The 12401-nt window shown below is 54.9% G+C and overlaps 1 protein-coding gene across 1 annotated transcript in view; it reads left to right on the plus strand.

Moving 5' to 3' along the window:
- The window catches only part of GPAT4 (glycerol-3-phosphate acyltransferase 4), a 31820-nt gene that overhangs the window by 13513 nt on the left and 5906 nt on the right, over positions 1 to 12401 (plus strand). Inside the window, exons 2-3 of the mRNA XM_040994164.1 lie at positions 2070 to 2936; positions 12176 to 12245. Coding sequence (XP_040850098.1) covers positions 2772 to 2936; positions 12176 to 12245 — 235 coding nt within the window. The 5' untranslated portion in view covers positions 2070 to 2771. The remainder of the gene's footprint in view (positions 1 to 2069; positions 2937 to 12175; positions 12246 to 12401) is intronic.

Here is a 12401-nt window from a genome sequence, read left to right on the forward strand (position 1 = left end):
GAACTAGGTGGAGAAATAGCTTTGTTGCTGCATGCTCTGCTGACGTCTTGAGACATGAACTCTGGATCCCCTTGGGAATTCTCAGTCGCTTGTGTCCACAAAAGAACTGTCTAAATGAGGGACGAGCACAGTGGCCTCATGTCTGTTGCCGGGTTCATGTCAAACCCTGACCAGGGTTGGGGTGACCTTGACCGTGGCCAGAGGGTTCTGGCTGCCTCCTATGGTCCGGAGGGAAGAGTGACTTGGAAGTGTGGCCCTGGGTTTAGGCTGGGACTAGACAGCTGTAAGGGAGCAGGAGTGTGGCTGCCCATCTAACAGGTTTTTTTTTTTAAAACATTTATTTATTTATTGGAAAGTCAGATATACAGAGAGGAGGAGAGACAGAGAGGAAGATCTTCCGTCCGATGGTTCACTCCCCAAGTGAGCACAATGGCCGAGGCTATGCCGATCCGAAGCCAGGAGCCAGGAACTTCTTCTGGGTCTCCCACACAGATGCAGGGTCCCAAAGCTTTGGGCCATCCTCAACTGCTTTCCCAGACCACAAGCAGGGAGCTGGATGGGAAGTGGAGCTGCTGGGATTAGAACCGGCACCCATATGGGATCCTGGCCCGTTCAAGGTGAGGACTTTAGCCTCTAGGCCACGCTGCCGGGCCCGTAACAGGTTTTTAACCCTTGGATTCTGAGAACCTCAGAGTCTGATACAGCAATCAGATCTGCCTAACCACAGGAAGTGCTGTGGAGCAGGCAGGACGTGAAGCGTGTGTGAATTTATTTCAGGGTGATTTGAGAGAAGAGAAGGCATGGGCCAACAGAGCGAGTGAGTCAGGGGGCTTGTCTTCATTTGTGCCCCACCAGTTCTTAGCTGTGTGGCCCTGGGTACATTTCATAAGCTGGGAAGCTGCTGACAGTCACTACCTCACACTGGTGAGAAGTGAGGATGGTGTGTGTAGTATGCTTACTAGCTTAATGCCTGTCATGCGGGCAACTCAGTAACTTAGCAATGATCATGTGAAAGTGGAGGATAGGATCAAAAATAGCTGCTAGCGTTTGTGACTCAGTGCCATGGAGAAGTCACGTCCTTGGTGAGCACTTCCTTCCCAGGTGTGGGACTCTGGTAGGAGCAGTGTGAGAGCTGGCCTGTGTCCGCCTGTGCTAGCCTGCCACTCTATGGGACAGGCAAATGAGGGAGCGTGTGAGAGGCCTTGCTCTGTGAAGCATGGGCTGGAATCCAGGTGAAGTCAGTACCTGCTTATTTGTTCCGTTGCTTGCCCTTCTGAGTGACAGAGCCGGACAGTGATTGATGTGAAGCCTGGAGTTTACCAAGTGCAGTAGGGTGCTCCAAGTTCAGGACTTGGCATTGGGAACCTGTGGATTGGAATGAGTAGCAGAATGCCAGAACACTGGATGAGAGGTTGGAAATTGTGGCGTTCAGGAAGGAATACCAGTGCCGAGGGGTTCACTCTACCTCGGCAGGAAAGGTGACCGTGTCTGCGGCTTCCACATCCCTTCCCTCGCAGGTGTGTTTCCAGTGACTTCTCCTGGAAGCAGTTTTACCATGTGCGTTTTGTGTACCAAATCATGTTTGCATGTAGTGATATATGCAACATGATTTACAACAACAAAAAAGAGATTGGCATGGTTGTGGTGACATTCATCTAGCTGAAAACCACGGCTTCCAGCAGTGGGCTGTGGGTGCTAGCTTAGTGCTGCCTGCAGATGCACCCAGCCTCGGCCACGGCTCAGTGGAAAGCCAGCTGAGGGACAAGGGGCCTTGCCAGGCGGTTGGGTCGGTAGTGTGGTTTCCTCGTGCGAGCATGGCCTGCTGGCTATAGGGCTGTGTCTGTGGAGGGATTTGCTGGCCAGAGGGCACCTTTCTCATGTGGGCTTCTCATGTGTTGTAACTTCGGTTGCAGCAGTGTGGGTGCCCACCTGTGCTGCCTTTAGAGTTGAAAACCTCACGCGCCAGGTCCGGGACTCTGCCAGTCCTTCTGGCCGTGGGCACCCCAGCAACCCCAGGCTGCCGCTGCTCCCACGACCGCCTGGCTTGACGCTGTCTGTCTCCTCTCCAGCATTGGCAGCATGTGAGCAGCTGTTTGCCAGGAGCCCAGGTCAGCGCTGCACGAGGGCACTCAGGGAGAAGACGGTCAGCAGGGAGCCGATGCCAGGCGCCTCCAGAGTCACCCCCACCACAGCAGCATGCGCCCCAGGGGGCCGGCCACAGCGCCCAAAGGGAACCCTCCACAGTGAACACACCCTTCAGCTGATGAAAGAACTCTGAGTAAAACAATTATTTAATTTCCAAATATTCAAGTTCAAAAGCCTTCTGTGTGAAGTGCCAGCAGTCACTCCTCCCCTCTAGAAGTTACCAGGATTTTTCTGGCACCAAGTTGAACTCTTCTTGGTACTTCTGGCAGTGACAGAGCCACAGGACTGAGTTAGCTGCTAAATGCTTGCGGACGGATAGTCCAGCCGAGGCCCGGAGCCCACACGGAAACCCCGCCCAGCCTCGGATGCTTCGCCCTCCTCACCCACCTCCACAGCCCGTCTGTACAGGGGAGGCCCCGTGTTCCGGGGCCGCCCCCTGCAGCCCCTCCCTGCCGACGTCGCTCTCCTGCGCTGTCTGAGCAGCAGGCGCGCCATGTGAGCTGTGGAATGGAGTGTGCCACCGGCCGGGGACGTGCTGGCAGCTGCAGGCCGGCGCTGGGCGGAAGGACCCTCTGAAGGCTGTGCTGTGCGGGGAGGGGGCGCGAGCCAGGCCGCCAGCCTCCACCATGTTCCTGCTGCTGCCCTTCAACAGCCTGATTGTCAACCTTCTGGGCATCTCACTGACCGTCCTCTTCACCCTGCTGCTCGTCTTTATCATCGTCCCCGCCGTGTTTGGAGTCTCCTTTGGGATCCGAAAGCTCTACATGAAAACTCTGCTGAAGATCTTCGCAGTGAGTTGTCCTGCTTCCTGGCTGGGGGGTGGGGGTGGGCTGGTCACCAAAGCAGGTGGGGTTCTCCCCCACTGCCCACTGCCCAGAGGTTAGCGCTCTTGGGCTTGGAGGAGGCTAGGGGAGCGGGCAGTGGCAGTGTGAGGGAGAAGAGCGGAGTGTGTTTCTGCTGGGCGTGTGTGCGAGAGAAAGACTGAGGCCAGGCAGAACACAGCTGCTTGTTGATGGCAGAGAGGGGACCCTTCCTACAGGCTGCCCCTGGCTGGCTGCAGGGCGCACCCAGCGCTGTCCCCCAGGCCTCCCTGGCCAGCGCAGGCAGGCCTGTTCTCTCCTGAGCAGTCGTCTCTCTACAGTAAGTTCCCACGTTTGACAGAAAGAGTGGACAGAGGGGACCTTTGAGTGGGTTTTTTTTTGTTTGTTTGTTTCCCCAAGATAAAGGGGAAAGATAGCACATTTCTGGCTGTGTGTCACAACTTCCCCGAATGTACCCTGGGGCAGAGCTGGTTGCGTTGCACAGGAAGCAGGTTCCTGGAAGCGACCTATACGGGGACTCAGCAGCTCAGAGGCACACTGTCAGCCTCCAGGTCCTGGTAGAATTGGGAAATGTGCCACTGGCGGTAAAAATAAGACAGCATTGTTTGTTCATGTACTGTCTTAGGGTTCACTGACTGCTTTTCATTTTCCTTTGCTTCCTTGTAACTCCGGCAGGTGGAATAAATGTGCTCTGTTAGTGGAAGGACGCAGGTTAAGAGAGTGACGGGACATGGTGTTCTGCTGGGAGGGATTGTAGGAGTGGCCTGCAGTCTTGGGGGATTCCTGCAGGCTAGCTTTCCCTCACCCTATAAAACCTTGAGGGGCAAGGCGCAGTTCAGGTATGTCCCCGTGCCCCCCGCCACCTGGTTGCAGTTCTCAGCCTGCTTGGCGGCGGCAGGCCCACTCTGCCTCCCCTAACCGCTGGCTCCGCACACCTGCCTGTCGTCAAGAGTTCCCCTGCCCTTTGGGGCTTGAGGTCTTGTCAGGGGTCATCCTCCCAGGGGTGTGTATCGGTGCCTGCCTGTGTCTCCGTCGGAGGCCTGGTGCCACCTTCTGGCTGTGCCACAGGTCTGCTGTGGATCTGATCCACATATATTTGAGTACTTTCTTCGGAAATGCAGGCCGAGCTCTTCCGTCTGTTGACCCCCTCCCCAACTGCCTGAAATGGCCTGGGTCGGATTGAAGCCAGGAACTCAGAATTTCCTTGGAGTCTGAAGGCGGGGCTGGGGTCCTTCCAACCGTCACCTGTGCCTCCCTGGTTGCCCGTTAGTGGCGGCTGGGCCCAACCCTCCCAGGAGTGTGGTGCCGGGCTCTGAGGTGATCTGTGTCTCACTCCGTGCTTCTCAGAGTGGCCTGGCCCGAGTGTCACGTGGGAGCTGGTTAGGCAAGGCCGCTCAGCTCTGCCAGAGTCACACTGCATGTTCACAAGGTATAGGTGATTCACACACACACCGGGAAGCTGAGCAGTGGCACGGGGGAATCCCCCCCTTGCAAGGCCACATCCCACACTGGACTGCCACGTTGAGTCTCAACTACTTTTTTTTTTGAATATTTATTTGAAAGGCAATGTTGGAATGAAGGACAGAGATCTTCCATCTGCTGATTCACTCCCTAAGTAACTGTACTAGTCTAATTGGTATGGTTGAAGCCAGGAATCAGGAACTTATTCTGGGTCTCCCATGTAAGTTCAGGGGTCCAAGCACCTGGGTCATCTGCTGCTTTCCCAGGTATACTAGTTGGGAACTGAATCAGAATTGGAGCAGCTGGGCCCAGCGCAATAGCTTCGCAGCTAAAGTCCTTGCCATGAATGTGCCAGGATCCCATATTTGCTGGTTCTAATCCCAGCAGCCCCACTTCCCATCCATCTCCCTGCTTGTGGCCTGGGAAAGTAGTCGAGGACGGCCCAAAGCCTTGCGACCCTGCACTCTGGTGGAAGACCTAGAAGAAGCTCCTGGCTCCTGGCCTTGGATAGACTCAGCTCCAGCCACTGTGGCTGCTTGGGGAATGAATTAAGAATAAATAAATCTTTTTAAAAAGAATTGGAGCAGCCGGGTCTTGTACTAACACCCGTGTGGGATAGTAGCATCACAGGTAGAAGCTTAATGTGCTACACCACACCACTAGCCTTACTCTACTTCTGACTGAGCGCTCTGCTGATACACCTGGGGAAGCAGCAGGTGGCCTAGATACTTGGATCCCGCTAGCCACGTGGAGAGGTGGATGGAGTCCGAGGTTCTGCCTTTGGCCTGGCCTCGGCTTGGCTGTTGTAGCCTTTTTGAGAGTCAACCAGTAAGTAAAGATCTTACTCGGCCTCCCTTTGTGTCCTTCTGCCTTTCAAATTAAGTTTTTTTGATGATCAATCCAGGCGATCTTTGGATTGTGTTTTACTTCTGTGGAAATATCTATTTTTGGGAAACAGAGGGCCCATCCTCTCCTGTAAACCACAAAGGCCCAGGACCAGGCCACACTGAAGCCAGGACCCAGTGCAGGCATCCCCCACCGTTGGCAGGATCTGGCAGCTTGAGTCGCCACCACTGCCACCAGGGTCTGCACATCCAGGAAGCTGGACTTGCCAGAACGGGACTTGAACTCTGGCATTGCAATGTGTGCGATGTTGGTGTTTTAGCTGCAAGGGCAAGTCAGTGCCTATATCTGTATTTTTTTTTTAATATAAAGATTTATTTATGTGTTTTTATTGGAAAGGTGGACATACAGAGCAGGTGCGGGTCCCAAGGCTTTGGGCTGTCCTCAACTGCTTTCCCAGGCCACAAGTGGGGAGCTGGATGGGAAGTGGAGCTGCCAGGATTAGAACCGGTGACCATATAGGATCCCAGCACATGCAAGGCAAGAACTTTAACCACTACGCTATCGTGCTGGGCCCTATATCTGTATTGTTAATTTTCACTAATCTCTGGAAAGTTAGGGTTTATGAATTGTAGTCCTGGGGCGCGAATACTAACTAGCCTGCTGCCTGGGCCCTGTGCCTACATAAAAGACATGTGCCAGGTAGGGACAGGCAGACCTTAGGACGTGACCCTGACATTTGCCCTTCATTTAGTTTCCCAACCAGAGATGTAATTGGGCCTGTGGGAATGAGCATCTGTAAGGCAGAGCTGGGAGATGAGCCCAGGGCATTCTCACTGTGGAACAGCCTCGCAGCTGACCCTGGGTGGGACTGAAGACCTAGACTCCATGGAGAGTCCTTCCTCCATCTTGAAAATGCCTCTCACACTTAATATATAAAACTCTTTGCCAAGGAAGTCTCTCCAGTCATGGCTGTTTTTTTTTTTTTCCTAAGATTTATGTATTTATTATTGGAAAGAGATTTATAGTAAGGAGAGACAGGGAGAATTCTTCCATTTGCTGGTTCACACCCCCAACTAGCTGTAATGGCCGAAGCTGAGCTGATCCAAAGCCAGGAGCCAGGAGCTTCTTGGGTCTCCCTTGTGAGTGCAGGGTTGTACTCCTGGCTTCAGATCAGCTCAGCTCAGTGGCCCTTGAGGCCATTTGGTAAGTGAACCAGCGAACAGAAGATCTTTGTCTCTGTTTCTCCTCTCTCTAAATCTGCTTTTCCAGCAAAAATAATCTTTATTTTAAAAGAAAAAAAAAAGATGCCCCAGTCTGGCGTCAGGCCTGGGGAGGCACTTACCTGGGGTTCCCTGTTCCTCACCTTGGAAGGGCCTCGGTCGTTGTCCCTGCGTGCTGCTGCAGCCCCCACGACACGGTGGCCTCTCAGTCATGGTTGTTTCCCAGGCTTGGCGGCTGAGGAGCCCCCTGGCAGGTCCTGGCCCTGGCTGCGTGGTTCACAGACATCTTCTTGCTGTTGTGGCATGGGTGAGAAGGGAAGAGATTCCCTTCCCCCAAAGTTGGTTGTTTGAACAGCAGAGAGAGAACTCTTGCAGCTCCTGATTCACTGCTGAAGCCGGGAGCCTCGAGTCCGGCCACATCTCCCACTCGGGTGGCGGGGCCCAGGCACGTGGCATGTCATCCGCTACCGATGCTTCAGCCATGACAGTGGTGCCGCAGCGCTGGCCCGCAGGGGTCCTCTTAGTAAGCTGGCTGTCCCTTGTACCTGGATAATCATGGGTTGGGGATAGGACTTGAGAAATGCATGCTGATGGGAGTGGGCATTTGGGCCAGTGAGATGCTATATCCCACCCCAGAGTTTTCGGGGTTCAATTCCAGGCTCCATCTCTTCCTTTTCAATTTTATTTTTGATGATGTTCACATCGTTGATTAGGGTGGGAAGGGTCTAGGATTAGGGGACAGTGGATGAGACCATTATTTCCACATCTTTTTGTTTTCCCTGTATCTGGAGTCGTGGGGGAGATGAGGGGAGAAGCCACTCTCAGCCTCTCAACTGTGTCAGCACCTGGGCTGGGGAACAGTCTCCAGTGTGGGGTGGGCCCTGAGGGTTCTGCTCAGGTGCTTTCGATAGTTCTGAAATGCTGTTGATCTCTCAGATGCAAGGATGAGGAAATCCTTCCAGGTCTGTTGGCTGACATAGTCCACCCTAGAGTTTCCATTCTCCCAGATATTTGCTGTCAATGCTTGGCTGGGGTAGTTGGCCAATATGTTCTGTTTTCCTTCCTCTGGTATGGTACCAGATGTCCTCTGCAGGCTCCAGTGAACTGCCAACTCCTCCATGTGCATCTGGGTTTGCCGGCCATTGCTCCAGCCAAGCCACTGAGGAGGCCCAGCTTGACACATGCACTCCATTGTCAGACCACAGGTCTTGCCACTCGCCCCATGGTTGGAGATCTGGGTCCAGTGGTGTAATTGGGTGGACTCTTAGAGAATCTTGTCTGAGGTGATCCCAAGACCTGACTCTTGCGTGCACCCGTCAGGACGGGGTCCAACTCCTGCTGTCACTCACATCAGCCTACACACACACTGATAGTTGCAATTGCCAGGTCAGGTCTGTCTCTAACCCCTCTCTTACACAGTGAGTGCTGCAGCCTGGTCCAACCCTGCCCACCACACACACGGCTCTCACACACCGGGGGAACTGCAGAGGTTCATCTCTTGGCTCCAGCTTCCTGCCAATATGTACTAAGTGGCAGGAGCTGATGGCTTCAGTAACTGGGTTCCTGCCACCATGTTGGGATCTGGGTGTGTTCCTGTAGCCCAGCCTCACCCCCTGGTCATGGAAAAGCCTTTAGGGAGAAAACCAGTGGACAAGACTCTCTCCCCCTCTCAAGTAACCAATTACTTTAGGGCTCCAGAGTCTTTGTTGTTGTTGTTGTTGTTTTTGGTGGTGCTTTTTGTTGTTGTTGTTGTTTTGTTTTAATATTGATTAATTGATTTGAAAGGCTGAATTACAGAGAAAGAGATATCGATTAACCACCTCTAGTTCACTCTCCAAATGCCTCAATGGCTACAGCTGGGCCAGGTTGGAACCAGGAACTGGGGACTTCATCTGGGTCCCCATATGGCCAGCAGGGGCCCTTGCACTTGGGCTGTCTTCTGTGGCTTTCCCAGGCACATTGGCAGGGAGCCGCATCAGAAGCACAGCAGTGGCCTTGAACCAGTGCCTATATGGGATGCAGGCACTGCAGATGGGGGCCTTAGCCTGTGTGCTACAGTGCTGGATTGGGGACATGTTTCTGTCAGGATTGTGGTGTCTATGGTGGTATGGGACTGTTCCACTTCTTGCAGGCTGCCCCTGGAGCCCAGTCTCCGTGTCCCCAGGAATCTAGCCTGTGGCCCCAGAAGGCGCTACTGCCCTGCCTGGGAGTGAGTGAACATTTCCCAGGCTTCCATGTGGTGAGCAATACCACAGCTGATACGCTTCCGGAGAACGTCCCTCAGGACAGCACCCAGTGCGTGGGGCTCGTGTCTGGCCAGTTTTGCTGCCATTTTTACTTTTTATTGGCTGAACTTCATGAAGCTTTTTAGAGCTAGCAAGCTCTGGGCAGACCTAAGAAGCCCAGCATTGGTTCGTGCCATGCAGAGGAGCCTGGATGTGTCGTGCCTGCTGTGAAGGGCAGGGGTCCCTGCTTCCCCTTCTCTTGGGGGAACCTTGTGTTCCAAGAGCAGTGTGCGTGTCCCTGCCACACGAGTCCCAGCAGAGGTCTTTTGTGAGGGACTTGGAGGGAAGAAAGGTGAGGGGCCAGTTGTTCTGGTTGGTGGTCCAGCACAGGAGCTGTAGGCAGACAGTCATGGGAACTGGGGCTGGGGAAGGAGGATGGGGCAGTGTCAGACAGTGGTGGGCATGACCAGTGTTAGTTCTGGGACCACGCGGCCCTGGATCCCTGCACAGAACCTGTCCCGCATCATTGAGGTTGCAGTAATGCCTGCTTCACACAGCTGTGGGAGAAGAGGTTGTGTGGAATGTAACCTTGGCTGGGTTAGGACAGACTGCAGGAGGGGGATGCTCTATGGTTCTGCGTTTCAGGTGTTTTTGCCTGTAAAGGCTTGGATGAAGCTGCAGCCCTGTCTGCCTGCCTGGATGCCAGGGGCCGGCATCGGGACTTAGTAGCTTAAGCCTCTGATTGGGGTGCCTGCCACCCACATCACAGTGCCACTCAGACCCAGCTTTCTGCCAGTGAGCCTGGAAACACAGCAGAAGACAGTCCAAGTGTGTGGACCCCTATTATGGGGGCGACCCGGATGGAGTTCAGGCTCCTGATGTTGACTTGGCCCAGCTCAGGCCACTGGGGCTATTGAGGGGGTGAACCAGCAGATCCAAGATGTGTCTGTCTGTGTCACGTGGCCTTTCATGTAAGTCAGTACATAAATCTTTTATGTGTGCTAATTCAGAGTGCGATGCCAGGGAAATATTAACAGGCCAAGGGTGATTGTGGTTGCAGGAATCAGGCAGGGAACATTTCATTAAAAAACTGGCATTTGAAGTGGATCTTTTTAAAATGTTAGTAGGTTTATTTTTCATCTACTGAAAGAGGGATAGTGGGGAGAAAAAGAGAGACCTTCTATCCCCTGATTTACTCCCCAGGCGGCGGCAGTAGTTGGGTCTGGGCCATGCTGAGGGCAGGAGCTCCTGTCTGGGTTTCCCATGAGGGTGACAGGGAGCCAAGCACCTGCGCCGTCACCTGCTGCCTCCCAGGGTCAGAAGGGGAGGCTCTGGAGCTCAAACTGAAGCTCCAGGAGGGGGTACCGACATAAATGCAGCTTAACCCGCTCTACCGTAATGCCTACCCAAGCAGGAAGAGGACAGGGCATTCTGGAAGCATCTTGGGTAGGATGAAACACTATAGCCCTGTTTGGCAACAGCACGTCGTTGGGAGAGCAGGAACGTTGGGGGCATGCAGGAATGAGGTGAACTGTAATGCCGAACATTTCCGTAGGCCTTGGCAAGTCATCGGAGGGTCTTGAGTAAGAAAGTGACGTTTTGTGTTCCTGGCAGCCTGTGTTGGGTGGACTGGAAGGGAAAGGGAAGTAGTTACACAGCTGTCGCCAGAGGGAGGGCGTGGACGAAGGATGTAATGTGAGACCAGATGCTGCTGCGTGGGCAAGGGCCCTTCCTTGGCCGCCCAGGCTAGGATGTCGTGCCCTGTGGGAGGGATCCCGGAGGGATGGGACTGAGGCAAAATGTTCTGAGGTTGAGGTGAGAGCAGCGCCCTGCTCTGATGCTCAGGCTGCAGCATGCGTGGTCCCTGCAGGTGTGGGATTGGCCCTGGTGTCCGGTGCAGAGCGCAGGTGTGGATTACAGTGGCTGCTGGAGATGGCAGCTGAGCAGGGGAGGAGAGAGGAGCTGTGTGTGAGGCCTGCTGTGGGCTGCCCAAGGGGGCCTGTATTCCCTGTTTTGGGATGCTTGCCGCGAGGCCAGCTGGAGACAAGGCGCACTGAGTGACTGCAGAAACCCACTGCAGAAGCGCAGCCTGCCTCTGTCGCGAGAGCTGGTGTTTTTGATGCTGTCTTTCCTGTCTGGGAAAGCGGTCACTGAGCAGTGTGACAGTCAATTGCATCTCAGACCCAGGGAGGGATGGATTTAAAGTGAAATCCACTCTTAGCCTGGGGCTTTTCTTTCAGTTGCAGACAGCTAAAAACAAAACTTCTTTACAATGAAAGCAAATTGCTTTAATTTTATTAGAAAGGCAGAGAACAGAGACAGAGACCTCCCACCTGCTGGTTCGCAGGCCCCATGCAGTGGTCCAGGTGGAATGGAAGCACAGGAGCCAGGCCTTGGCAGCTAGAGCTGCCATCTACCCTGAAAACAAGGCTCCCAAAAAGGCCTGCTGTGTGTTGGCCTGTTTGTGGGGTGGGGGCATTTGGTGTGGGAGCCCTGCATCAGGGCACCTTCCCGGTTCCAGCAGACGGCTGCTCCTCAGCTGGCCATGCCCCCCCACCTGGGAGACCTAGATTGAATTTCCAGCTTGTGCCTGGGGCCTCGTGCAGCCAGTGCTGTGGGGTGGGCACAAGGAGAGAGGGCCAGAGGAGGAGAGTACTCTGCTTTGTCCCTTTTCTTCCCCTGTCCCTGTCACTGGGCTCCTCAAATGGCAAGACTTAGGGGAGTGGCAGGAGTGCAGCTCATGCAGTGGCCTGGGACCCTGGCTCTCACAGGATGGTCAGAGGGCCGGGCATTCCATCCTGCTCGCTGACTGGGGTGGGGCTGCTGGGAGCGGAACCGGCGGCACCAGCAAAGTTCCACAGCCAGACTTGTCAGCCCCTCAGCATGGGTGCCCTGGCAGGTGGCACAGGACCCTCATGCCTCTCTGTGCATATCCTTCGGGCTCTTCTCCAGTGTGCCCCTCAGAACAGCACTGGTGAAATTGTCTGCCTGGCTCTGAGCTGCTGATGCCTGTTGGATCCAGCTGCCAGCCCGGGTCACGGCCTGGGGGTGTGGCACTGGCACCTGTACCCCGCAGGCGGGAAGGGTTTGCTTGAGCGAAGGCAGAGCTGCAGTGAGCTCAGGCAGCAACTGGCATCACCTGCTGTGTGCCCAGCTGCGTCCCCTGCTGCCCTCACTTGTCTTCAGTGACCCAAGGAGTTCAGGTGGAGTGGGGAAACGAAGCAGATGCACAGGGTTGGGAACCAAGCCTGAACTTAAACATCTCCAGTGCGTCCCCTGTCCCCTCCTACCGCTGGGACGACGACAGGCAGGGGGGTCTCCTGGGCAGTCCAGACACGGCTGGCAGCAGCAGCGCCACCGGCAGTGAGGGCCAGGGCTGAGTCCTCCACGAAGGGGCCAGGCGTAGGCTCGCGGCGTTGGGTCTCATTCCGCCCTGTGTTCTGCCCCCCTTTCTCAGTGGGCTACCTTGAGGATGGAGCGAGGAGCCAAGGAGAAGAACCACCAGCTCTACAAGCCCTACACCAACGGTAAGGCAGCCTCCACCCTCGCCTGGTGCCCTGCATGCTGTCAGTCTCAGGCTGGGTCTTCAGAAAGTACACAGGCTTCCCTGGCCCATGGTGCTGGCTCTAGTGGCTGCCAAGGCCGGACAGCATGGCGCTGGCTTCTGAGGAGGGCCCCTGGCT

Source organism: Ochotona curzoniae, unplaced genomic scaffold (genome assembly GCF_017591425.1).
Source record: "Ochotona curzoniae isolate NIBS_2020 unplaced genomic scaffold, NIBS_Ocur_1.0 contig_899, whole genome shotgun sequence".
NCBI lineage: Eukaryota > Metazoa > Chordata > Mammalia > Lagomorpha > Ochotonidae > Ochotona > Ochotona curzoniae.